We start from the raw sequence: 27,997 nt of genomic DNA on the forward strand, positions 1-27,997 counted from the left end.
AATACAAAAAAAAACATTAATATTTCAATATGATTTCATAAAAGCGACATTTTATAGCCTAGATGCTTCATCAGTCAGTCAGCATTGCAGCAAGTTAGCCTAGCATAACAACAACCCCAACTCGCTAGCTCGCCACAACGTGAAAGGTGAGTACGTAATGTCGAACTTACCGTCATAAGAGTCGCTGTGTCTTCGCCGAGACATCTTTAATCCCTCTCGCGGACCAAAAAGGCGAACAAACGAGTCGGCAACTAAACGACGCGGCGTCTATTCAGCCAGGCGGCAAGTGGCAAATCCGGTAGCCAGCGGACACATTCAAGTGAAACACATCCGGTGCAACACTTTGGCGCCGGGCGGAAGTAGTAACCGTCTTTTCGGCCCGCTTGAGTAGCTTGCGTTCCTGCTTTTTTTATTTATTTATTTTTTTAAACAAGACACTGCTAGATGTTCGGCTATTTAAAAAAAATAAGATGCCAGGAAAATGAGTCGTACATCGTAGCCCAGTGTCAGGCAAAAATATGGACGTTGTTTGCGGGGAGTTCTTAGACTGGGAAGTCGAGGAGTGTTCGCCCAGATGTGCTAAACGTGAGAAACAGCTCTCTGCGCCCCTCAGGAGGTTCTACAGCCTAAACAGGAGGAAAGTAAGTCAAATAGCTTCTAGTTGTCTTTGGAACATGCTTGTAAAACACTCCATGATTAACATGGTCTTGAGTTTGACTTTATTTGGTACGTGCATGCATACAACATCAATCAATCAATCAATCAATCAATGATTATTTATATAGGCCTAAATCACAAGTGTCTCAAAGGACTGCACAAACCACAACGACATCCTCGGTAGGCCCGCATAAGGGCAAGGAAAACTCACACCCAGTGGGACGTCGGTGACAATGATGACTATGAGAAACCTTGGAGAGGACCGCATATGTGGGCCACCCCCCCCCCCCCCCCCCCCTTCTAGGGGAACCGAAAGCAATGGATGTCGAGCGGGTCTAACATGATACTGTGAAAGTTCAACACAACCGTGAGAGTCCAGTCCAAAGTGGATCCAACACAGCAGAGAGAGTCCCGCCCACAGCGGAGCCAGCAGGAAACCATCCCAAGCGGAGGCGGATCAGCAGCGCAGAGATGTCCCCAGCCGATACACAGGCGAGCGGTCCATCCTGGGTCCTGACCCTGGACGAGCGGTCCATCCTGGGTCCTGACCCTGCACGAGCCGTCCATCCTGGGTCCCGACTCAGGACAGCCAGCACCTCATCTATGGCCACCGGACCGAACCGCCTCCAGTGGGACATAGGAGAAAAAGAAAAGAAACGGCAGGTCAACTGGTCTAAAAAGGGAGTCTATTTAAAGGCTAGAGTATACAAATGAGTTTTAAGGTGAGACTTAAATGCTTCTACTGAGGTAGCATCTCGAACTGTTACCAGGAGGGCGTCCCAGAGTACTGGAGCCCGAACGGAAAACGCTCTATAGCCCGCAGACTTTTTTTGGGGCTCTGGGAATCACTAATAAGCCGGAGTCCTTTGAAGGCAGATTTCTTGCCGGGACATATGGTACAATACAATCGGCAAGATAGGATGGAGCTAGACCGTGTAGTATTTTATACGTAAGTAGTAAAACCTTAAAGTCACATCTTAAGTGCACAGGAAGCCAGTGCAGGTGAGCCAGTACAGGCGCAACATGCATGCATCACAAATGCATGCATACAACATGATGCATCACACATTCAGAGGTGGGTAGAGTAGCCAGAAATTGTACTCAAGCAAGACTACTGTTACTTTAGAGATGTATTACTCAAGTAAAAGTAAGGAGTAGTCACCCAAATATTTACGTGAGTAAAAGTACAAAGTATGTTGTGAAAAAAACTACGGAAGTACTGATTAACTGATGAGTAACCTGTTCGTTCAATGATGACGGCAACAAGTAATGCACAAAAACATAAAAATAGCAATGAACAAATTCACAGCCAGGAATATCTCTTAAGCAACTAAAACAATAATATATATTAAATAATATATATTTGGTTTTACACTGTATTGAAAAAAAAATTGAAAATTAATTTTACCTTTACAACCTCATTATACTATTGGCTAAGTTTTATGTTCATAAATGTAAGTTTCTCAATACCCGACCTGTTTTTTGTGCCTTTAAAAAAGATTTAGAACTCTACATTAAAACACTCTACCTCTAACAAACAAAAAGCTGTGAAAATGATGATGCTATGTTCCAAATTTAAATTATTTACTGAGATTGAGTGAGCCTTTTAATTTGCACTTTTTTTTATTTTATATGTATATATCTTTTTTGCATTCTATTTTAGTTACTTTGAATTTACAACCCCCTGGCGCTGTTTTGTTCAGTTTTTATACTGTTTTGTATTGTTTTTGTACTTTGATTCTTATTTTCAACTGTTTGTAAATGTTGAAATTTATAAATAAAGGTTTATTTTAAAAAAAGTGTGAAGTTAATCATGTGACCGCCTGGCTCTGTTTGATTGGTGAAACGGAGTCAAACGTCACCAGTGACTGCATTTGATTGGTGAAATGCAGGCATGTGATAGATCCTACTTTGAAGGTCTGTCTGACAAACCAAACAAACAAAGTGTGCATTAACAGATCGATAAAAATCAGTAGCGAGCTGAATGTAGATAAATGGAGCGGAGTAAAAGTAACGTTTCTTCTCTAGAAATATACTCAAGTAAAAGTAGGTTGCATTAAAACTACTCTTAGTTTTTTACTCAAGTAGATGTAACGGAGTAAATGTAGCGCGTTACTACCCAACTCTGCTCACATTACCATGAATTGGTCCAGGGTGTACACCGCTTTCCGCCCGAATGGAGCTGAGATAGGCGCCAGCAACCTCAAAAGGGACAAGCGGTAGAAATAGGATGGATAATTAACGTGGACCCTGTTTTAAACAAGTGGAAAACCATATTCAGGTGTTACCATTTAGTGGTTTAACTGTATGGAATATGTACTATACTGTGCAATCTACTAATACAAGTTTCACTCAATAAAAAAACATGCTTGCATATAACATGATGCATCACACATTACCATGAATTGATTAACGAGGACCTCGAATTAAATAGTTGGTAAAAACTAACTCGGATGTTACCACTTAGTGGTCAATTGTACTAAATATGTACTGTACTGTGTAATCTACTAATAAAAGTTTTAGTCACTCAAAAAAACATGCATGCATACAACATGATGCATCACACATTACCATGAATTGATAAACATGGACCCTGACTTAAACAAGTTGAAAAACTTATTGGGGTGTTACCATTTAGTGGTCAATTGTACGAAATCTGTACTGTACAGTGCAATCTACTAATAAAAGTCTCAATCAATAAAAAAAAATGCATGCATACAACATGATGCATCACACATGCATGCATACAACATGATGCATCACACATGCATGCATACAACATGATGCATCACACATTACCATGAATTGATAAACATGGACCCTGACTTAAACAAGTTGAAAAACTTATTGGGGTGTTACCATTTAGTGGTCAATTGTACAGAATCTGTACTGTACAGTGCAATCTACTAATAAAAGTCTCAATCAATCAAAAAACATGCATGCATACAACATGATGCATCACACGTTACCATAAATTGATTAACGTGGACCCCGACTTAAACATTATTAAACATTATTTACTTTTTAAATTCGATCTCAATTCTGTACACTGCTGCTGGAATTTGAATTTTCCTGAGGGAACTCTCCTGAACAAATCGATTGATTGATTGAAACTTTTATTAGTAGACAGTACAGTACATATTACGTACAATTGATCACTAAATGATAACACCCGAATAAGTTTTTCAACTTGTTTAAGTCGGGGTCCACGTTAATCAATTCATGGTAGTAAATAAATAATAATTAATAAACTACTATCCATCCATCCATCCATCTATCCATTTATCCATCTATCTATCTATCTATCAAGGCAATGATGATGCTGCATGGGTTTTTGATCAAATGTCTTCAGTGTCTTGAGTTTATATAACGACAACAGAGGCTTCTCTACACGTTTCGTGGCCTGTCCCCAGACCATGGCACAATAAGACATAAGGGATCAAATCCTTGCCTGCATGTAAACATGTGCAGCTTGAACAGATAAACAAGGTCTAGCCCTTTGACACATCGGTGATTTAGGGCTATATGAATAAACATTGATTGATTGATTGATAATAAGCCTGAAACGGTCTATATGACTTTTTATGGTCTTAGTCATTTTTATAATATGGCCTTCAATTTTTAGCTTAGGGTCCAAAATAACACCCAGATATTTAAATTCCTTTACCTGCTCTATTTTATTTTGATTAATGTTGACCGGAATTTCATTTAATGATTGTTTCTCCCAAAAGAAACACATTGCGACAGTTTTGTTATTATTTAGGGTTAAACAGTTATTTTGATGCCATGTTGATACTTCTGCAAGCTGTGTGTTAAATATCTCTGAAGCCTCTTGAGAGGTGTCGACTTCCACATGAATGATTGTATCATCTGGCAGATACCAATTTGCATCAAAATGCCAAATATTGGTGCTGATAATAATTTGCTGCCCTGGATGCACTGCGGCAATGTTCTAACCGATGCTCTTCCTCAGTCGTTCGCTACCTTCGTGGCATCCAAGAGGGAGGGCGGTCAGGAGGACGGACGACCGTCTTGGCGCTGCTGTGACTGCGTCTTCAACCGGGACGCCGCCATTCACGAGCACGTCGCCAGGACGCACGCAAGCGAGATCCAGCAGCTGGCACAGGCCGAGTACGAGTGCACGCTGGGCCGGGTGGAAGAAGAACCTCAACATCAGCATCACAACGACCGCGTGGACGTCACCGCGTGGATCCCAGATATTAGTCACGTCCCCGAGGAGGACCTCAGAAAGTACTTACTTAGCTTCTGCTTGTGTTTCCCTTTTGTTCCAGTTTAACTCTCTTGTTTTTTTTCTTCTGCTCAGAGGCCCTGGTAAAGTTCTGCTGTATTACCGCTACTGTCGAGTGGAGGAGCCGCACGTCATCTGTGCTTGGCAGAGAACTTTGTGTGAGCTGCTGCACCTCACCGGCAAGGTAAGCAACCACCAGAATTGGAAGATGCTATGTGAGAAGTGTGTCCAATAAAACCCATCATGGCAGGTGAGGGTGGCCACAGAGGGCATCAACGGGACCGTGGGAGGGACTCATGTCGCCACGGACCTTTACATGCAAGCCATGCGCTCACATCCTCTTTTCAACATGGACATTGAAGACTTTAAGGTAAATGAACATTGGTTTTGTTTACACTGCATAGCAAATCTGTTTGTTTTTTTTTGCCCTCAAGTGACACCGATCGGGTTTTAAACGCTCCAAAGTGCTTCAAATCTAAACCCTTTGGCGTCAGATTCAGGCCACAGCAGGAGGTAGTCCAAATCCGATTGGAATCGGATCTTTTCAAATGTGACTTCAGTCAAAATGGTCTACTCAGTGGCCTAGTGCAGTGGTTCTCAAATGGGGGTACGCGTACCCCTGGGGGTACTTGAAGGTATGCCAAGGGGTACATGAGATTTTTTTTTAAATATTCTAAAAATAGCAACAATTCAAAAATCCTTCGTAAATATATATATTGAACAATACTTCAACAAAATACAAATGTACGTTCATAAACTGTGGAAAGAAATGCAACAATGCAATATTCAGTCTTGAGTCGACAGCTAGATTTTTTTGTGGACATGTTCCATAAATATTGATTTATTTTTTTGTGAAGAAATGTATAGAATTAAGTTCATGAATCCAGATGGATCTCTAATACAATCCCCAAAGAGGGCACTTTAAGTTGATGATTACTTCTGTGTAGAAATCTTTGAAAATAAACACGTTATTCGCCTCAGGAAGGGGAAGCAGTGCACTATCAACACCGTGTATGGTGCGGATGGTGTTCTGCTGACTTCGACTGCGGATGTTGTGGATCGGTGGAGGGAATACTTCGAAGACCTCCTCAATCCCACCAACACGTCTTTCTTTGAGGAAGCGGTGCCTGGGGAACCTGTAGTGGACTCTCCTATTTCTGGGGCTGAGGTCGCTGAGATAGTTAAAAAGCTCCTCGGTGGCAAGGCCCCGGGGGTGGATGAGATCCGCCCGGAGTTCTTCAAGGCTCTGGATGCTGTGGGGCTGTCTTGGTTGACAAGACTCTGCAGCATCGCGTGGACATCGGGGGCGGTACCTCTGGATTGGCAGACCAGGGTGGTGGTTCCTCTCTTTAAGAAGGGGGACCGGAGGGTGTGTTCCAACTATCGTGGGATCACACTCCTCAGCCTTCCCGGTAAGGTTTATTCAGGTGTACTGGAGAGGAGGCTTCGCCGGATAGTCGAACCTCGGATTCAGGAGGAACAGTGTGGTTTTCGTCCTGGTCATGGAACTGTGGACCAGCTCTATACTCTCGGCAGGGTTCTTGAGGGTGCATGGGAGTTTGCCCAACCAGTCTACATGTGCTTTGTAGACTTGGAGAAGGCATTCGACCGTGTCCTTCGGGAAGTCCTGTGGGGAGTGCTCAGAGAGTATGGGGTATCGGAATGTCTTATTGTGGCGGTCCGCTTCCTGTATGATCAGTGTCAGAGCTTGGTCCGCATTGCTGGCAGTAAGTCGGACACATTTCCAGTGAGGGTTGGACTCCGCCAAGGCTGTCCTTTGTCACCCATTCTGTTCATAACTTTTATGGACAGAATTTCTAGGCGCAGTCAAGGCGTTGAGGGGTTCCGGTTTGGTGACCGCAGGATTAGGTCTCTGCTTTTTGCAGATGATGTGGTCCTGATGGCTTCATCTGGCCGGGATCTTCAGCTCTCACTGGATCGGTTCGCAGCCGAGTGTGAAGCGACCGGAATGAGAATCAGCACCTCCAAGTCCGAGTCCATGGTTCTCGCCCGGAAAAGGGTGGAGTGCCATCTCCGGGTTGGGGAGGAGACCCTGCCCCAAGTGGAGGAGTTCAAGTACCTAGGAGTCTTGTTCACGAGTGGGGGAAGAGTGGATCGTGAGATCGACAGGTGGATCGGTGCGGCGTCTTCAGTAATGCGGACGTTGTATCGATCCGTTGTGGTGAAGAAGGAGCTGAGCCGGAAGGCAAAGCTCTCAATTTACCGGTCGATCTACGTTCCCATCCTCACCTATGGTCATGAGCTTTGGGTCATGACCGAAAGGATAAGATCACGGGTACAAGCGGCCGAAATGAGTTTCCTCCGCCGTGTGGCGGGTCTCTCCCTTAGAGATAGGGTGAGAAGCTCTGCCATCCGGGAGGAACTCAACGTAAAGCCGCTGCTCCTCCACATGGAGAGGAGCCAGATGAGGTGGTTCGGGCATCTGGTCAGGATGCCACCCGAACGCCTCCCTAGGGAGGTGTTTAGGGCACGTCCAGCTGGTAGGAGGCCACGGGGAAGACCCAGGACACGTTGGGAAGACTATGTCTCCCGGCTGGCCTGGGAACGCCTCGGGATCCCCTGGGAAGAGCTAGACGAAGTGGCTGGGGAGAGGGAAGTCTGGGCTTCCCTGCTTAGGCTGCTGCCCCCGCGACCCGACCTCGGATAAGCGGAAGATGATGGATGGATGGATGGACGTTATTCAATTATATATACACAAATTTTAGTTATCTTTATATCTTTTTTTCCAAATAATTCAAGAAAGACCACTACAAATTAGGAATATTTTGCACTGTTATACAATTTAATAAATCAGAAACTGATGACATAGTGCTGTATTTTACTTCTTTATCTCTTTTTTTTAATCAAAATGCTTTGCTCTGAATAGGGGGTACTTGAATAAAAAAAATGTTTGCAGGGGGTACATCACTAAAAAAAGGTTGAGAACCACAGGCCTAGTGGTTAGAGCAGGGGTCGGGAACCTTTTTGGCTGAGAGAGCCATGAAAGCCAAATATTGTAAAATGTATTTCCGTGAGAGCCATATAATATTTTTTAACACTGAATACAACACGTGCATTTTTAAGTAAGACTGACATTTTTAGAGTATAATAAGTCTCTTATTCTTTTTAATAACACTGTTATTAAAAAGAATTGTGAAGCTAACCAATAATAAATAAAATACTTCTTACCATTAATGAGACACTCCTGTACTCCAAAGGACAACTGGGATTGGCTGAACAGGTGTGATGGAAAACGGATGGATGTATTAATGAATATAAACGGAATACAGTGATTTGCAGATCCTTTTCAACCCATGTTCAATTGAATGCACTAAAAAGACAATCAATTTGATGTTCAAACTCAGTGGCCTAGTGGTTAGAGCAGGGGTCGGGAACCTTTTTGGCTGAGAGAGCCAATAATTCAAATATTTTAAAATGTATTTCCGTAAGAGCGATATAATTTTTTTTTCCAACACTGAACACAACTAAACGCGTGCATTTTTAAGTAAGACCAACATTACTAGAGTATAATAGGTATCATATTCTTTGTAATAACAGATAGATAGTACTTTATTGATTTCTTCAGGAGAGTTCCTTCAGGGAAATAAAAATTCCAGCAGCAGTGTACAGAGTTGAGATCAATTTAAAAAAAAAAAGTAAATAATGGGGGGTTACGTTGATATTCTGAAGCTAACTGTGGAGGGGCGTGGCCTGCGGGCCTGCAGCGAAGCGGGGTATGCCAGGACCAGCCTCAAAATCAGCGACAGGTGCGTAGATGGCCCACCTGGGCCTTGTTATCTAATCACCTGTCACTCTGTTATTAGCAGCAGCCAGGAGGAGAGACGGGATTGGAACTGTAGCCAGAGCGCGAGCAAGAACGAAAGAGAAAACAACAATTGCTGGAAAGCAACTGAGAGACTTATTGAAAAATAAAAAAATATCGTAACCCTGAAACAGGCTCTCATGTCGGTGCTTGGTGGTCTGAAGAACCCCCAGGAGGGCAAGCCCTAAAAAAACAATAATAAATAAATCATGGAATTTCTTGAACAAGTGCGGTAGAAAAAAGGATGGGTGGATTCAAATGCATGAGCATGTTTAATATTTTGAACGTTATTTTTAACACTTTGATTACAACTGGAATTATTCTTTACTTATTGTGTTAAGCAGTGTTAGCTCAGATGTATCCGAGAGCCAGATGCAGTCATCAAAAGAGCCACATCTGGCTCTAGAGCCATAGGTTCCCTACCCCTGGGTTAGAGTGTTCGCCCTGAGATCCGTAGGTCGTGAGTTAAAACTATAAAAGACTATAAAAAATGGGACTCATTCCTTTCCTGCTTGGCACTGGGCATCAAGGGGTTGGAATTGGAGGTTAAATCACCAAAAATGATTCCCGGGCACTGCACCGCTGCTGCCCACTGCTCCCCTCACCTCCCAGTGGGTGATCAAGGGTGATGGGTCAAATGCAGAGAATAATTTCCCCACACCAAGAGTGTGCATGAGAATGTTTTATATTTTGAACGTTATTTTTAACACTGGTATTACCAGCGGGATTATTCATTACTTATCGTGTTAAGCAATGTCAGCCAAGATTTATCTGAGAGCCAGATGCAGTCATCAAAAGAACCACATCTGGCTCTCGAGCCGTAGGTTCCCTACCCCTGGGTTGGAGTGTCCGCCCTGAGATCGGTAGGTTGGGGGTTCAAACCCCGGCCGAGTCATACCGAAGACTATAAAAATGGGAGCCATTACCTCCCTGCTTGGCACTCAGCATCAAGGGTTGGAATTGGGGGTTAAATCACCAAAAATGATTACCAGGCGCGGCACCGCTGCTGCCCACTGCTCCCCTCACCTCCAAGGGCGTGATCACGGGTATGGGTCAAATACAGAGGAAACATTTCACCACACCTGGTGTGTGTGTGACAGTCATTGGTCCATCCATCCATCCATTTTCTACTGCTTATTGCCTCTGGGGTCGCGGGGGGCGCTGGTGCCTATCTCAGGTACAATCGGGCGAAAGGCGGGGTAAACCCTGGAAAAGTCGCCACCTGCAATGAGGTGGTACTTTAACTTAACTTTTAAATAGAATGCGACCTGCATGTGACTTTCGTCAGCTTTGTGCAAGCAGTGTTGTTTTTTAATGATTTCTGCTAATGGTGTGCCTCCAAATTTTTTCAACGCCAAAAATGTGCCCCGTCTCAAAAAAGGTTGAGAAACACTGCTCTAGATAACATTTATTGAACATGCTTTGGTGTAAATTTTGCTCCACAGTCACTTTTCTAACCTGCTGTTTAAGTTTGTCTGCAAGATGTTTGTTTCTGCAGGCATTTCCAGATTGCAAAAGAAAACACGCCCCACCATTGCCAAAAGTATCATACCAATAGTTTATCTTTTGAAAAGGTGCACTATTTAAATGTATATCTTGAAGACATCGCCACAATTTTTTCCGCCAGATCAAAAACAGACGTCATGAACAGTATATAGATCAGGGGTGTATATGGAGGCCATTTTAAAAATATATATATATATATTCTTTAAAAGTGCTACAACAGACATCATCAATCAATCAATCAATGTTTATTTATATAGCCCCAAATCACAAATGTCTCAAAGGACTGCACAAATCATTACGACATCCTCGGAAGAACCCACAAAAGGGCAAGGAAAACTCACACCCAGTGGGCAGGGAGAATTCACATCCAGTGGGACGCCAGTGACAATGCTGACTATGAGAAACCTTGGAGAGGACCTCAGATGTGGGCAACCCCCCCCTCTAGGGGACCGAAAGCAATGGATGTCGAGCATTGTCTAACAAAGAGCCATCAATCTGTCAATCCTTTCCGTGTCCGGGCCAGGTAAGGTTCCCCGTGTTGAGTCAAATTAAGACGCAGGCTCCACTCCTGGTGGTGCCCTTCCGTCAATTCCTTTAAGTTTCAGCTTTGCAACCATACTCCCCCCCGGAACCCAAAGACCTCGGTGAACGGCGGATGCCTCAAAGTCACATGGTCCGGCTGGGGGGGGGGGGCTAAGAAGGAAGTCCCTGCCGAGTGCAATGTCAAATCTTCAAAGGGGCGGAGCCTATAACATGCTGCTTACCTGGCCCGGACACGGAAAGGATTGACAGATTGATGGCTCTTTCTTTTCTGACATATCTTTTAAAGACAATAGGTGAAAAAGTGTGCTATCATTAGTTATTTACAGGGGTGTCCAACGTGTGGCCAGGGGACCATTTGTGGCCCTCAGCTCGTGTTTTGACGGCCCGCAACATTTTGTCAGAAAAGAAAGACAGTGAAAATGTCAGAAAAAAACATAAGGTAATGACAAAAAGCTGAACTTTTGATTCTACTATATAGTTTTAATACAACTTATCAATATTAAATCCAAATTAATTGGACACTTTGGCTTTTCAAAGTATCGACACCTTTTAGTTATGAATATCCCATTTTTAGTTTTTCCTCATTCCATTTTGTATTTTTGCTCTTTTCTCCTTAGATTTTTACCATCGCAGGCGACAAACTGCCCCTGGGCCGCACTTTAGACACCCGGTCACAACAATAGGTACACCTGCACACTCTCCGAACGATTCACACCTGCGTAAAAAAGTTGGTTTCCACAGTATTGTCTACCTTATTATCATACCTTTTTTTGTGTTTCCTAATAGCCTGTAGCAAAGTCTTAATGTCCAAATAAGTACGTTCACCTGGTTTTGATGTCACAACGTAGCTAGACTGTAAAAACCCAGTGAACAGAGGAATCCAAAACTGCGTGCAAGCTCGCCGAAATCCTTGACTCTTGGGCATTGATTAATACGAGTATACGAAACATTTTAGCAACATTTACAAATGAGTTAAGATGAAATTCATCATAGGTCCCCTTTAAAAAAAAGTGAATATAAATATAGAAGTTAGCAAGTTGAAACACAGCGACAGGCCTGGCAAGCTTTACCCTGTCACCACAGCTCCACCTGGTGGTGCCGCCCGGTCACTGCCCAATTTGGCCCCGTTGCAATCAGATTGTTACGATGAAAAGTGAAAATAAATTCCACCGTCTGCACCTTTTCGTCTGTATCAGCACCAAATATTTAGAGCTTTTTCTTCAGTTCACGTGCCACGCCTCTAAAAGTACTTACTAACCATAACCTCCTCCATTGCACTTTGTGTGTGTGATCAGACAAGCGATGGCGGTCCAGACTGTTTCACCGGCCTGAAGGTCGGCGTCTTTAAGGAAATCGTCCCAATGGGATTGGATCCTGAAATCCTGTCCTACCAACTCGCAGGTACTGTGTTCTTCAACCACTGTGCCCCATCACACTAGTGTGCCGTGGGAGATTATGTCATTTCACCTATTTGGGGTAAAAGTATTTTTTGCAAACAAGTAATTATGATGATGTGCCGTTGTTGAGTGTTGGTGCTGTCCAGAGCTCGGCAGAGTAACCGCGTAATACTCTTCCTTTTCAGTAGGTGATAGCCGGTAGCTAATTGCTTTGTAGATGTCGGGAACATGTGAGTCGACGACGATTTGTCGTCATATTTAATGCTTTCAATCAAGAATAAACAAAAGATGAGTGCCCTTAAGAAAAGGCATTGAAGCTTCTGGAAGGCTATGCAGAACGAAACTAAAACCTACCTGGCTACATAGGAAACAAAAACAGAATGCTGGACGACAGCAAAGACTTACTGTGGAGTAAAGACGGCGTCCACAAAGAACAGCTGAACATGACAATGAACTATGGCTGGGCGATATGACCTTTTATTTATATCTCAATATTTTTAGGCCATATCATACATATCGTACATATATATATGGTACCTCATTTTTATGACTTGATGGGGTCCCTAGGACCTCATTTGGAAAATTTCTAGCGCCAACACTGATGGAGTATTGGTGCGTGCAAAACGGCAGAAGGCGGCTGTGGCCTGCGGGGCTGTTCTAATAATAATCAAATATCCCGTGGGCCGTAGATCATTCATTCGCGGGCCGGATCTTGATTTGACAATCCTGATGTAGATGATCTTACCTGCTGTACAGATTTGCTTTAGAAAAGAGAAGTGTTGGATACTTCTCTTGTTGCCTTATTTGTATTTGACTTTATTAAATGTTTGGATAGAATTTTATCAAACAAAACCAGTTTTATTTTAATCAATCAATGTTTATTTATATAGCACTAAATCGCAAGTGTCTCAAAGGTCTGCACACGCTACAACGACATCTGCGGTACAGAGCCCACACAAGGGCAAGGAAAAACTCACCCCAGTCGGACGTCGATGTGAATGACTATGAGAAACCTTGGAGAGGACCACATATGTGGGCAACCCCCCCCCACACACCCTCTAGGGGAGACCGAAAGCAATGGACGTCGAGTGGGTCTAACATAATATTGTGAAAGTCCAGTCCATAGTGGATCTAACATAATAGTGAGAGTCCAGTCCATAGTGGATCTAACATAATAGTGAGAGTCCAGTCCATAGTGGATCTAACATAATAGTGTGAGAGTCCAGTCCATAGTGTATCTAACATAATAGTGAGAGTCCAGTCCATAGTGGATCTAACATAATAGTGTGAGAGTCCAGTCCATAGTGGATCTAACAATAGTAAGAGTCCAGTCCATAGTGGAGCTAACATAATAGTGAGAGTCCAGTCCATAGTGGATCTAACATAATAGTGTGAGAGTCCAGTCCATAGTGGATCTAACATAATAGTGTGAGAGTCTAGTCCATTGTGGATCTAACATAATAGTGTGAGAGTCCAGTCCATAGTGGATCTAACATAATAGTGTGAGTCCAGTCCATAGTGGATCTAACATAATAGTGAGAGTCCAGCCCATAGTGGATCTAACATAATAGTGAGAGTCCAGTCCATAGTGGATCTAACAATAGTAAGAGTCCAGTCCATAGTGGAGCTAACATAATAGTGAGAGTCCAGTCCATAGTGGATCTAACATAATAGTGTGAGAGTCCAGTCCATAGTGGATCTAACAATAGAGAGAGTCCAGTCAATAGTGGATCTAACATAATAGTGAGAGTCCAGTCCATAGTGGATCTAACATAATAGTAAGAGTCCAGTCCATAGTGGAGCTAACATAATAGTGAGAGTCCAGTCCAAAGTGGATCAGACATAATAGTGTGAGAGTCCAGTCCATAGTGGATCTAACAATAGTGAGAGTCCAGTCCATAGTGGATCTAACATAATAGTGAGAGTCCAGTCCATAGTGGATCAAACATAATAGTGTGAGAGTCCAGTCCATAGTGGATCTAACAATAGTGAGAGTCCAGTCCATAGTGGATCTAACATAATAGTGAGAGTCCAGTCCATAGTGGATCTAACATAATAGTGAGAGTCCAGTCCATAGTGGATCAAACATAATAGTGAGAGTCCAGTCCATAGTGGATCTAACAATCAATCAATGTTTATTTATATAGCCCCAAATCACAAATGTCTCAAAGGACTGCACAAATCATTACGACTACAACATCCTCAGAAGAACCCACAAAAGGGCAAGGAAAACTCACACCCAGTGGGCAGGGAGAATTCACATCCAGTGGGACGCCAGTGACAATGCTGACTCTGAGAAACCTTGGAGAGGACCGCAGATGTGGGCACCCCCCCCTCTCTAGGGGACCGAAAGCAATGGATGTCGAGCAGGTCTAACATGATACTGTGAAAGTTCAATCCATAGTGGCTCCAACACAGCCGCGAGAGTCCAGTCCATAGTGGATCTAACATAATAGTGAGAGTCCAGTCCATAGTGGAGCTAACATAATATTGTGAAAGTCCAGTCCATAGTGGATCTAACATAATAGTGTGAGAGTCCAGTCCATAGTGGATCTAACATAATAGTGAGAGTCCAGTCCATAGTGGATCTAACATAATAGTGAGAGTCCAGTTCATAGTGGATCTAACATAATAGTGAGAGTCCAGTCCATAGTGGATCCAACAATAGTAAGAGTCCAGTCCATAGTGGAGCTAACATAATAGTGAGAGTCCAGTCCATAGTGGATCAGACATAATAGTGTGAGAGTCCAGTCCATAGTGGATCTAACAATAGTGAGAGTCCAGTCAATAGTGGAGCTAACATAATAGTGAGAGTCCAGTCCATAGTGGATCAGACATAATAGTGAGAGTCCAGTCCATAGTGGATCAGACATAATAGTGTGAGAGTCCAGTCCATAGTGGATCTAACATAATAGTAAGAGTCCAGTCCATAGTGGAGCTAACATAATAGTGAGAGTCCAGTCCATAGTGGATCAGACATAATAGTGAGAGTCCAGTCCATAGTGGATCAGACATAATAGTGTGAGAGTCCAGTCCATAGTGGATCTAACAATAGTGAGAGTCCAGTCCATAGTGGATCTAACATAATAGTGAGAGTCCAGTCCATAGTGGATCAAACATAATAGTGTGAGAGTCCAGTCCATAGTGGATCTAACAATAGTGAGAGTCCAGTCCATAGTGGATCTAACATAATAGTGAGAGTCCAGTCCATAGTGGATCTAACATAATAGTGAGAGTCCAGTCCATAGTGGATCTAACATAATAGTGAGAGTCCAGTCCATAGTGGATCTAACATAATAGTGAGAGTCCAGTCCATAGTGGATCAAAAATAATAGTGAGAGTCCAGTCCATAGTGGATCTAACAATCAATGTTTATTTATATAGCCCCAAATCACAAATGTCTCAAAGGACTGCACAAATCATTACGACTACAACATCCTCGGAAGAACCCACAAAAGGGCAAGGAAAACTCACACCCAGTGGGCAGGGAGAATTCACATCCAGTGGGACGCCAGTGACAATGCTGACTCTGAGAAACCTTGGAGAGGACCGCAGATGTGGGCAACCCCCCCTCTCTAGGGGACCGAAAGCAATGGATGTCGAGCAGGTCTAACATGATACTGTGAAAGTTCAATCCATAGTGGCTCCAACACAGCCGCGAGAGTCCAGTCCATAGTGGATCTAACATAATAGTGAGAGTCCAGTCCATAGTGGAGCTAACATAATATTGTGAAAGTCCAGTCCATAGTGGATCTAACATAATAGTGTGAGAGTCCAGTCCATAGTGGATCTAACATAATAGTGAGAGTCCAGTCCATAGTGGATCTAACATAATAGTGAGAGTCCAGTTCATAGTGGATCTAACATAATAGTGTGAGAGTCCAGTCCATAGTGGATCTAACATAATAGTGAGAGTCCAGTCCATAGTAGATCTAACATAATAGTGAGAGTCCAGTCCATAGTGGATCTAACATAATAGTGAGAGTCCAGTTCATAGTGGATCTAACATAATAGTGTGAGAGTCCAGTCCATAGTGGATCTAACATAATAGTGAGAGTCCAGTCCATAGTAGATCTAACATAATATTGTGAGAGTCCAGTCCATAGTAGAGCTAACATAATAGTTTGAGAGTCCAGTCCATAGTGGATCTAACATAATAGTGAGAGTCCAGTCCATAGTGGATCTAACATAATATTGTGAGAGTCCAATCCATGGTGGATCTAACATAGTAGTGAGAGTCCAGTCCATAGTGGATCTAACATAATAATGAGAGTCCAGTCCATAGTGGATCTAACATAATAGTGAGAGTCCAGTCCATAGTGGATCTAACATAAGAGTGAGAGTCCAGTCCATAGTGGATCTAACATAAGAGTGAGAGTCCAGTCCATAGTGGATCTAACATAATAGTGAGAGTCCAGTTCATAGTGGATCTAACATAATAGTGTGAGAGTCCAGTCCATGGTGGATCTAACATAATAGTGAGAGTCCAGTCCATAGTGTGTCTAACATAATAGTGAGAGTCCAGTCCATAGTGGATCTAACATAATAATGAAAGTCCAGTCCACAGTGGATCTAACATAATAGTGAAAGTCCAGTCCATAGTGGATCAAACATAATACTGTGAGAGTCCAGTCCATAGTGGATCTAACATAATAGTGTGAGAGTCCAGTCCATAGTGGATCTAATATAATAGTGAGAGTCCAGTCCATAGTGGATCTAACATAATAGTGAAAGTCCAGTCCATGGTGGATCTAACATAATAGTGAGAGTCCAGTCCATAGTGGATTTAACATAATAGTGAAAGTCCAGTCCATAGTGGATCTAACATAATAGTGACAGTCCAGTCCATAGTGGATCTAACATAATAGTGACAGTCCAGTCCATAGTGGGGCCAGCAGGAGACCATCCCAAGCGAAGACTGCCCCCTCCCCACCCACAATGGAGAGGGGGGCAGAGGAGAAAAGAAAAGAAACGGCAGATCAACTGGTCTAAAGAGGGGGTTTATTTAAAGGCCAGAGTATACACGTTTGTTTAAGGAATATAGAAAATTGATCAGAGCTGTTTATGTATTGTATGGAGGAATGTAGTTCATCTTAAAACTGACATCCAATGTTGTCAAAAAAGTATAAGTTGTAAATAGAAAATTGATTTTGAATGGGATCGTTACCCCCAAGAATCGAATGGTGCCCAAAAGATTCACAGCCCTAATAATTGGCCATGACGCATATGCAAAATGTAAGCATAAAACAGTTAACATTTGAACGTGTTTATGAGTAAGGACGTAGCACGTGGTGCCAAATGTATTAGTGACGGACCGCACCGATATTCTTTGAATCCTCCTTGTGTCTGTTTCGCCTGCCAGGAGTCCATTTGGAACCTGAGGAGTTCCACAAAGAAGTGGAGGCACTTGTGTCCAAAGGGGATTCCTGCGACGACACCATCCTGCTGGACTGCCGCAACTTTTACGAGAGTAAAATTGTAATTGTCTTTCTGTTTAGGGTTGGAATTGGGGGTTGAATCACCAATGTGATTCCCGGGCGTGGCCTCCGATGCTGCCCACTGCTCCCCTCACCTCCCAGGGGGTGATCAAGGGTGATGGGTCGGATGCAGAGAATAATTTCGCCACACCTAGTGTGTGTGTGACAATGATTGGTACTTCAACTTTAATTTGTTGACGCTTTTAAGTCCGTTAGGCCATTGCGTTTAACCGCGATTGAAGTACACTTTTCTACCACTTGGGGCAGTAATGACGATATCGAACAAAACAGAAGAAGTCGGGAGGTAACGTCAAATTGATTCTGCCTATCATTCAAAGTTCCTTATGTAAGACAAGCACACGTATGTTTTTGGAAAACTTTTTCAATCCACTTTATTTGTTTAGCACATTTAAACAACATAAATGTTTCCAAAGTGCTGCACAACAATATTAAAAACAATATTCAAATGTCCTTAGCTCCACCAATGACTGAATAAAAAATTAAATCAATATAAAAATTAAAATAAATAAATGATAAAAAAAAAAATTAAAGGGTAAAACCAATTAAAAAAATAAATAGAAATCAAACTTAAAAGAAAAAAAAAATACTTAAACTCCAAGTCGTAAATAAGTGCGATCAAAAGGCAGCTTACAATGGAGTCTATGTGAGTCGCCCTATTCTGTGTGTAAAACCCTTAAAAAAACATCCAAACATCTTAATTAAGGTTTTATGTAAATGATGTAAGTACTGTATATATATATATATATATATATATATATATATATATATATATATATATATAATGTAGTAACAGGCACATTTACATGTAAAATTACTTTTAATGTTGACATATCTTGATCATTTTTAAGTACGGATGTCCGATAATATCCTACTGCCGATATTATCGGCCGATAAATGCTTTAAAATGTAATAGCGGAAATTATTGGTTTCCAAATTATCGGTATCTGTTTCAAAAAGTAAAATGTATCACTTTTTAAAACGCTGCTGTGTACACGGACGTAGGGAGAAGTACAGAGCACCAATAAACCTTAAAGGCACAGCATTTATTTACATATTATCTACACATTTTCACACACACAAGTGAATGCAAGGCATACTTGGTCAACAGCCATACAGGTCACACTGAAGGGGGCCGTATAAACATCTTTAACACTGTTACAAATATGCACCACACTGTGAAGCCACACCAAACAAGAATGACAAACACATTTCGGGAGAATATCCGCACCGTAACACAGCAGAACAAATACCCAGAACCCCTTGCAGCACTAACTCTTCCGGCACGCTACAATATACACTTCCCGCTACCTACCATCCCCCCAAAACCACCACCCCACCTCAACCTCCTCATGCTCTCTCAGGGAGAGCAAGTCCCAAATTACAAGCTGCTGTTGGGGTGGTATAGCTCGGTTGGTAGAGCGGCCGTGTCAGCAACTTGAGGGTTGCAGGTTCGATCCCCGCTTCCGCCACCCTAGTCACTGCCGTTGTGTCCTTGGGCAAGACACTTTATCCACCTGCTCCCAGTGCCACCTACACTGGTTTAAATGTAATAGAGATATTGGGTTTCACTATGTAAAGCGCTTTGAGTCACTAGAGAAAAAGCGCTATATAAATATAATTCACTTCACTTCACTGTTTTGAGGCATGTTAAAAAAACACAACAGAACAAATATCCAGAACACTTTGCAGCACTAACTCTTCCGGCACGCTACAATATACACTTACCGCTACCCACCACCCCCCCAAAACCACCACCTCACCTCAACCTCCTCATGCTCTCTCAGGGAGAGCATGTCCCAAATTCCAAGCTGCTGTTTTGAGGCATGTTAAAAAAAAAATAATGCACTTGGTGACTTCAATAATAAATATGGCAGTGCCATGTTGGCATTTTTTTTCCATTTATTTATTTCATTTATTTTGGAAAACCTTGTTACATTGTTTCATGCATCCAGCGGGGCATCACAACAAAATTGGGCACAATAATGTGTTAATTCCACGACTGTATATATCGGTTTCGGTTGATATCGGAATCGGTAATTCAGAGTTGGACAATATTGGATATTGGCAAAAAAGCCATTATCGGACATCTTTAATTTAAAGCATTTATTTAAAAAACGCATCACACATCGCTTTTTTTCCCCGACATCACCGATAACTTCTCACTGCAGACTTTGTGAGATCCAACAAACATAATAAAACATCACTTACTGTACCAGGTTCACTGTCACTACAATTCCGACTGCTAAAATCTTATGTTATCGTTTGGATGAAGAATAACTCCTAATCTTCGCGATTAAAATAGAGGTGCAACCGAGCTTCTTTTTGTGTCGTTCACGCCATTTCCGGGTCTAAATAGGTTGTCAAAGTGTACCAACTCATTGGAGTACGTCCTCATCCTTCTACTATCCAGGTGAGAGAGGCATGATATTTTAGACATTTCACCATTCGACGATGTCAACATAGCCACAAACGCTCGCGATCACGGCGCCGCTATAAACACTTTGTGTGCGTTAACGCTAATAATAACAATATCACTAATACTTGGTAGATATTCAAGTCATGAAATGTAAATGGAGTATTTTTGGTGCTTTTTAGGTAGTTATTTATTGGTTTTATTGGGCCAAATCGAGGACCTCTCATTGGCGCCATTGTAAGCAAGAGTTGGAATGCCTTCCATCCATCCATTTTGTACCGCTTGTCTCTTTTGGGGCGGCAGGGGGGGGTGCTGGAGCCTATCTCAGCTGCATTCGGACGGAAGGCGGGGTAAACCCTGGACAAGTCACTATCACATCGCAGGGCCAACACAGATAGACAGACAACATTCACACTCTCCGGCCAATTTAGTGTTGCCAATCAACCTATCCCCAGGTGCATGTCTTTGGAGGTGGGAGGAAGCCGGAGCACCCGGAGGGAACCCACGCATTCACGGGGAGAACATGCAAACTTCACACAGAAAGAACCCGAGCCCGGGATTGAACTCAGGACTACTCAGAACCTTCGTATTGTGAGGCAGACGCACTAACCCCTGTTCCCCCGTGATGCCCTTATTGTTATTATTATTAGTAACAATAATAATGAGGTGGCGACTTGTCCAGGGTGTACACCGCCTTCCGCCCAAATGCAGCTGAGATAGGCTCCAGCAAACCCCCGCGGCCCCGAACGGGACAAGCGGTAGAGAATGGATGGATGAATAATAATAATAATACTAATAATAATAACAATAATAATAATAATAATAATAACAATAATGATAGTATTACAATAGTAATAACAATAATGATACTATTATTATTACCATTAATAATAATAATAATGATAATAACAATAAATAATAATACCCCCCGCGACCCCCCAAAAAAGGGACAAGCGGTAGAAAATGGATGGATGGGATAATAATAATAGTAAAAAGAGGTGGGAAGTGAAGATAAAAGTGTGGAACACGCCCACACGCGCACTCTGCTCAGATGATGCGGCCGAGTCATAAAAAGCATTTTTTTCCCCCCCAAAAAAAGCAACTTTAAATTTTTTTACCGTATTTTCCTAAGTCCCTAATTTTTTCCCCCACGCTTTGAATCCTGCGGCTTATAGAGTTGGAATGCATTCAAATAAATACATCTGTCGTCATGTCTTCCACATTAGAGTGTCCGCCCTGGAATCGGTAGGTTGTGAGTTCAAACCCCGGCCGAGTCATACCAAAGACTATAAAAATGGGAGCCATTACCTCCCTGCTTGGCACTCAGCATCAAGGCTTGGAATTGGGGGTTAAATCACCAAAAATGATTCCCGGGCGCCGCTGCTGCCCACTGCTCCCCTCACCTCCCAGGGGGTGATCAAGAGGACAAATTTCACCACACCTAGTGTGTGTGTGTGACAATCATTGGTACTTTAATTAACTAATTTAACTACCGTATATTTCGGACTATAAGTCGCATTTTTTTTGGCCAAACTATAAAAAATTTAAAATAAACATTTATTTTTGTTTTGTTTTGTTTTTTTTGGTTTGGCCGGGTCTCACCCCCGGCTGGACTGTCGAGAAGACTGCGACTTATAGTCCCAAAAATACGGTAACTAATAATAATTGTGAACAGTAGGCAGAACAAAAAAAAAAAGTGCAGTTCCCCTTTGAGCGCAAAAATTATGACTAAAGTGGTGAAGCTGTATTTTCATTTGCAACTAAAATATGAATACTTTTGTTAGAATGTATTTATTTTAGCATTGCATAATTGTATGTAAATATATATATATATATATAATTTTTATGAGTCACTTGTTTTGCTTTTTATCAATTAGTATTTATTTCTGCAATCAGTCTTGATAATAATCTTTGTGATTAACACATGGATTTGTATCATTTGACAAGGTTGTAAACTATATGTAGTTTAGATATGATTACTGAATATGAAATTACTAATTCAGTGTTAATATTTGAGTGGGCTCCTGGCCCCTCTGTAGTAGAAATGTTGGGCCCTGAGGGTAAGGGTTAAGAACCCCAGCGTTAGACCAATGCAGAGTCTCGAATCAAACACTTTTTTTCTGTCCCCCGTCAGGGGCAGTTCACTGGATGTCTGGCCCCTGACATCCGCAAGTTCAGCTACTTCCCAGACTACGTAGACCAGAACCTGGAGCTCTTCCGCGACAAGAAGGTGCTCATGTACTGCACAGGAGGGATCCGCTGTGAGCGAGGTTCCGCCTACCTCCGCTCAAAAGTGAGTTCTTACTTCCACTTTGCCACATTTGTTCATTCTTAAGCCCCGTTTACACTGCACACCAAATCAGATTTGCCCTCAACTGACAAATCGGATATTTTTTGCCAGTCCAACCGCTCCAAAGTAGAGATGTCCGATAATATCTGGCTGCTGATGTTATCGGCCGACAAATGCTATAAAATGTAATATCAGAAATTATCGGTATCGGTTTTAAAAAGTAAAATTGTATGACATTTTGGTACACGGACGTAGGGAAAAGTACAGAACGCCAATACACCTTAAAGGCACTGCCTTTGCATGCCGGCTTAATCACATGATACCTACGGCTTTGGTCAACAGCCATACAGGTTACACTGAGCGTGGCCGTGTAAACAACTTTAACACTGTTACAAATATGCGCCACACTGTGAAGCCACACCAAACAAGAATGACAAACACATTTCGGGAGAACATCTGCACCGTAACACAACATAAAGACAACAGAACAAATACCCAGAATCTCTTGCAGCACTAACTCTTCCGGGACGCTCAAATATGAACCCTCCGCTACACCCTAATTATTATTAATTATTATTTGCAAAAAAAAATAAAGTTTATGAGTTTGAACATCAAATATCTTGTCTTTGTAGCGCATTCAACTGAATATGGGTTGAAAAGGATTTGCAAATCATTGTATTCTGTTTATATTTACATCTAACACAATTTCCCAACTCATATGTGTCAGGCTTAGACTTGGTCTTGGCTTGTTTTCCCGAGGTGCAAAGCAAATGGAGTGGAAACGGCATGAAGGTAAAGACATCTTTATTTTAATACTAAAACTAAAAACAGGAACCAACAAAAAGCGCCCACAATGGCGGTACAAAAAACTGGGCTATAAAACAAAAGACTAGCACAAAGGCTATAAACTACAAACATGAAACAAAAACACTTGCGCAGTGGCATGAATAACAAAAACATACGTGGACAAAATGGACAGCATTGCAAGGCATGAAGCAGATAATCGAGGGCGTGAATGAGGTGATGTTGCCAGGCTGACTACTTAGTAACTGTGGCTTAAATAATGAACATGATAAGTGAAAACAGGTGTGAGACAAGACAGGTGAACTGATTGGTCGTCATGGTAACAAAACAGGGAATGACAAAAAAAGGCACTTAGAGTCCAAAGGTCAAAAGCACCTGGTATTCCTAGGCAGTCTCCCATCCAAGTACTAACTAGGCCAGACACTGCTTAGCTTTGAGAAGAGATGAGATTGGGGATGCTCAGGGTAGTATGGACATACAAAACTCACGATCAGACATGACGGATGAACACTAAATCAGTTGGCATGGTAACAAGACAAACAAGGAAATGCAAAACAGAACTAAATGTTCAAAGAAGTGCTCAGAGAGTATGGGGGGTACCGGACTGTCTTATTGTGGCGGTCCGCTCCCTGTATGATCAGTGTCAGAGCTTGGTCCGCATTGCCGGCAGTAAGTCGGACACGTTTCCAGTGAGGGTTGGACTCCACCAAGGCTGTCCTTTGTCACCCATTCTGTTCATAACTTTTATGGACAGAATTTCTAGGTGCAGCCAAGGCGTTGAGGGGTTCCGGTTTGGTGACCGCAGGATTAGGTCTCTGCTTTTTGCAGATGATGTGGTCCTGATGGCTTCATCGGGCCGGGATCTTCAGCTCTCACTGGATCGGTTCGCAGCCGAGTGTGAAGCGACCGGAATGAGAATCAGCACCTCCAAGTCCGAGTCCATGGTTCTCGCCCGGAAAAGGGTGGAGTGCCATCTCCGGGTTGGGGAGGAGACCCTGCCCCAAGTGGAGGAGTTCAAGTACCTAGGAGTCTTGTTCACGAGTGAGGGAAGAGTGGATCGTGAGATCGACAGGCGGATCGGTGCGGCGTCTTCAGTAATGCGGACGTTGTATCGATCTGTTGTGGTGAAGAAGGAGCTGAGCCGGAAGGCAAAGCTCTCAATTTACCGGTCGATCTACGTTCCCATCCTCACCTATGGTCATGAGCTTTGGGTCATGACCGAAAGGATAAGATCACGGGTACAAGCGGCCCAAATGAGTTTCGTCCGCCGGGTGGTGGGTCTCTCCCTTAGAGATAGGGTGAGAAGCTCTGTCATCCGGGAGGAACTGAACGTAAAGCCGCTGCTCCTTCACATCGAGAGGAGCCAGATGAAGTGGTTCGGGCATCTGGTCAGGATGCCACCCGAACGCCTCCCTAGGGAGGTGTTTAGGGCACGTCCAACCGGTAGGAGGCCACGGGGAAGACCCAGGACACGTTGGGAAGACTATGTCTCCCGGCTGGCCTGGGAACGCCTCGGGATCCCCCGGGAAGAGCTGGACGAAGTGGCTGGGGAGAGGGAAGTCTGGGCTTCCCTGCTTAGGCTGGTGCCCCCGTGACCCGACCTCGGATAAGCGGAAGATGATGGATGGATGTTCAAAAAAAACTAAACATAACATGACCAAAACAAAACATGAACCATAGGCGTGACAATATGGAAACAGGGTTTGTAGTTTTTTTGTTTTAACGTTTCGACCCCCATGTAGGACGTCTGCAAAGAGGTTTACCAGCTGAAAGGTGGCATCCATAAATACCTGGAACACTTCCCAGACGGCTTCTACCGCGGGAAGCTTTTCGTCTTCGACGAGCGCTACACCATCTCCTCCAACCATGACGTCGTCTCGGGTAAGTGGACCGGGCACCCTCAGAATTTGTCTCATCATGCGGAGAGGCCTCACTCGAGATCCCCCACCTCCGTCAGGCTGCAGCTACTGCGGGCGCCCCTGGGACCGCTACGAGCTGTGCACCACCCGCTTCTGCTGCCAGCTGGTGCTGTCCTGTCCCGCTTGCAGGTCGCACGGCCACACCGCCTGCTGCCCCACCTGTCGCAGCAAAGGGCGGGAGGGCGCCCCCACGAGCAGAGAGGAGTGCGAGTGCACCGACGGGCGCCCCAGAATCCCGCAGGACGTGAAAGTGACTGCTTAAATGTCATGGGTCATTTCATTAGGTACACCTGCACCGTCCATTTAGACAAAGTTTGATCGGGATTTCCTTTAAAGATGTGCCAGGTTTTGACTTTCTTTGCATGACTAATAATATTTGTACGTAACTGCCCTTTTTAGTTCTGCTCCCATTGGCTGTTTTTAATCAATAAAGGACGGCTGTAATATTTTCCAGGGAACGATGTGATGAGGTAGCGACTTGTCCAGGGTGTACCCCGCCTTCCGCCTGAATGCAGCCGAGATAGGCTTCAGCACCACCCTGCCACCCCAAAAAGGGACAAGCGGTAGAAAAATGGATGGATTTGTAGGAGTCGGAGTCGGATTTTTACATACCTTTTTATAACTAATTCTATTAATCATATATTTATTATATTATCATAATAATGTGTTCTCCTACATGTAGTTATTTCGCATGCAGTCGGATTCAAGCCCAATTGGGACCCCCCCAGGCATAAAAGTTTGAACATTCCTGCTCCAGTAGCACTGTTGTTGTAACTTCTCTTTTTGACGGACGCCTCAGTTTTTGTGTGCAGTACCCCTTAAAGGCCACCAGGTGGCAGCATTTTCCCGTGACGTGCCATCCGAACAGTGAAGAGAATAGATGTTTGTTGACATTTGCACAGGCACTTTTGGAATTCTTCTGAGTTTCTCCCCGAGTTAGCTTTTACGGAAAAAAAAACAAAGCATAAAATGGCATTATAAGAGAAAAACAAAAATGGTTGCAAAGTAAAAATAGATAAGTTGAATTAACAGCTGTGTGAATTAAAATAAATTGTACAGAAGTTATATGTTGTATTTATAATACAATAATAATGGATTAGTGTATATGTATATATATATATATATATAGTAAAGTGAAGTGAATTATATTTGTATAGCGCTTTTTTCTAGTGACTCAAAGCGCTTTACATAGTGAAACCCAATATCTCTATTACATTTAAACCAGTGTGGGTGGCACTGGGAGCAGGTGGGTAAAGTGTCTTGCCCAAGGACACAACGGCAGTGACTAGGATGGCGGAAGTGGGAATCGAACCTGCAACCCTCAAGTTGCTGGCACGGCCACTCTACCAACCGAGCTATATATGTATATACATAAGTATTTATATATATGTATATAGTATATATCTGTGTGTATGTACTGTATATATATCATAGACATTTAAATATGTTTTCCCTTAGCACATATTATAATTTATTGTTTTATTAATTGATTGATTATTTTATTAGCAGATTGCACAGTACAGTACATATTCCGTACAATTGATCACTAAATGGTAACACTCGAATAAGTTTTTCGACTTGTTTAAGTTGGGGTCCACGTTAATCAATTCATGGCATTAATGCCCAGCTTTTTAGTGTCAATATACTTTTTTATTATTTTTATTATAAGCCAGTAAGTTTAGTTTGTTTTGAGAAGACAAAAACATCCTGCTTCTACTTCTCAATTAAATAAAACAATTTTTTTTAATGTGACGTCATTGTATTGCTGCAACTGCACCTCATTAGTTTGAGACAAACCGCTCCAAATTAGTATCCCGTCCTCTAAATAAATACGAAATAACAATAATGAGGGGAACACTGTACAATAAAATATACATTAAATATGTTTTCCTTTGCCACATATTATTATTACTATCATTATTATCAATGTCCACTTTTCAAGTGTCCGCCTAGTTGAATTTTTATTAAAAGCCAAAAACAAAGCATACCTTGCCTGTACTTCTCAATTAAAGTTATATAATAAGATATAAAAGTTAATTTATTTTTCATGTGACGTCATTAGTTCGAGGCAAACTGCTCCAAATTGTATTCTGCCCTCTAAATAAATCCATCCATCCATTTTTCTACAGCTTATTCCCCTTTGGGGGGCGCTGGTGCCTATCTCAGCAACAATCGGGCGGAAGGCGGCGTATGCCCTGGACAAGTCGCCCTCTCAAAAATAATAATGAGGGGAACACTGTACAATAAAATAGACATTTAAATACGTTTTCCCTTGCCACATATTATTATAATTATTTATGCCCAGTTTTCTAGTGTCCACCGAGTTGTATTTTTATTAAAAGCCAAAAACAAAACATCTTGCCTGTACTTCTCAATTAAGTCTCATAGTAAAATAGAAAAGTTCATTTATTTTTCATGTGACGTCATTAATTCGAGACAAACCGCTCCAAATCTGTATCCTGCCCTCTAAATAAATACAAAATAACAATAATGAGGGGAACACTGTGCAATGAAATATTAACTTAAATACGTTTTCCCTTGCCACATATTATTATAATTATTAATGCCCAGTTTTCTAGTGTCCCCCCAGTTGTATTTATATTAAAAGCCAAAAATGAAGCATATCTTGCCTGTACGTCTCAATTAAAGTCTTATAATAAAATAAAAAAGTTAATTTATTTTTTTAATGACGTCATTAGTTTGAGGCAAAATGCTTCAAATCAGTATCCTGCCCTCTAAATAAATACAAAATAACAATAATGAGGGGAACACTTAACAATAAAATAGACATTTAAATACATTTTCCCTTGCCACATATTATTATAATTATTTATGCCCAGTTTTCTAGTGTCCACCGAGTTGTATTTTTATTAAAAGCCCAAAACATAACATATCTTG

The 27,997-nt window shown here is 42.4% G+C and overlaps 2 protein-coding genes across 3 annotated transcripts in view; one reads left to right on the forward strand and one right to left on the reverse strand.

Annotated features, from left to right (window-relative positions):
* LOC133546221 (nuclear cap-binding protein subunit 1) overlaps window positions 1–351 on the reverse strand; it is a 30,741-nt gene extending 30,390 nt beyond the window's left edge. Inside the window, exon 1 of the mRNA XM_061892119.1 lies at window positions 171–351. Coding sequence (XP_061748103.1) covers window positions 171–204 — 34 coding nt within the window. The 5' untranslated portion in view covers window positions 205–351. The remainder of the gene's footprint in view (window positions 1–170) is intronic.
* Window positions 350–27,453, forward strand: LOC133546222 (thiosulfate sulfurtransferase/rhodanese-like domain-containing protein 2). 2 transcript variants are annotated; one of them, XM_061892121.1, is made up of 10 exons: window positions 350–641; window positions 4,631–4,908; window positions 4,982–5,090; window positions 5,157–5,276; window positions 12,074–12,179; window positions 17,538–17,653; window positions 22,221–22,379; window positions 24,923–25,061; window positions 25,138–25,383; window positions 25,554–27,453. In XM_061892121.1, the coding sequence occupies exons 1-9, from the start codon at window positions 519–521 to the stop codon at window positions 25,359–25,361; spliced, it is 1,374 nt and encodes a 457-aa protein (XP_061748105.1). In that variant the 5' UTR covers window positions 350–518; the 3' UTR covers window positions 25,362–25,383; window positions 25,554–27,453. The 2 variants fall into 2 exon arrangements, with proteins under 2 accessions (XP_061748105.1, XP_061748104.1); XM_061892120.1 differs by having other exon boundaries at window positions 351–641; window positions 25,138–27,453.
* Window positions 27,454–27,997: the final 544 nt, after the last annotated feature.

This window comes from Nerophis ophidion, linkage group LG29 (assembly GCF_033978795.1).
Source record: "Nerophis ophidion isolate RoL-2023_Sa linkage group LG29, RoL_Noph_v1.0, whole genome shotgun sequence".
NCBI lineage: Eukaryota > Metazoa > Chordata > Actinopteri > Syngnathiformes > Syngnathidae > Nerophis > Nerophis ophidion.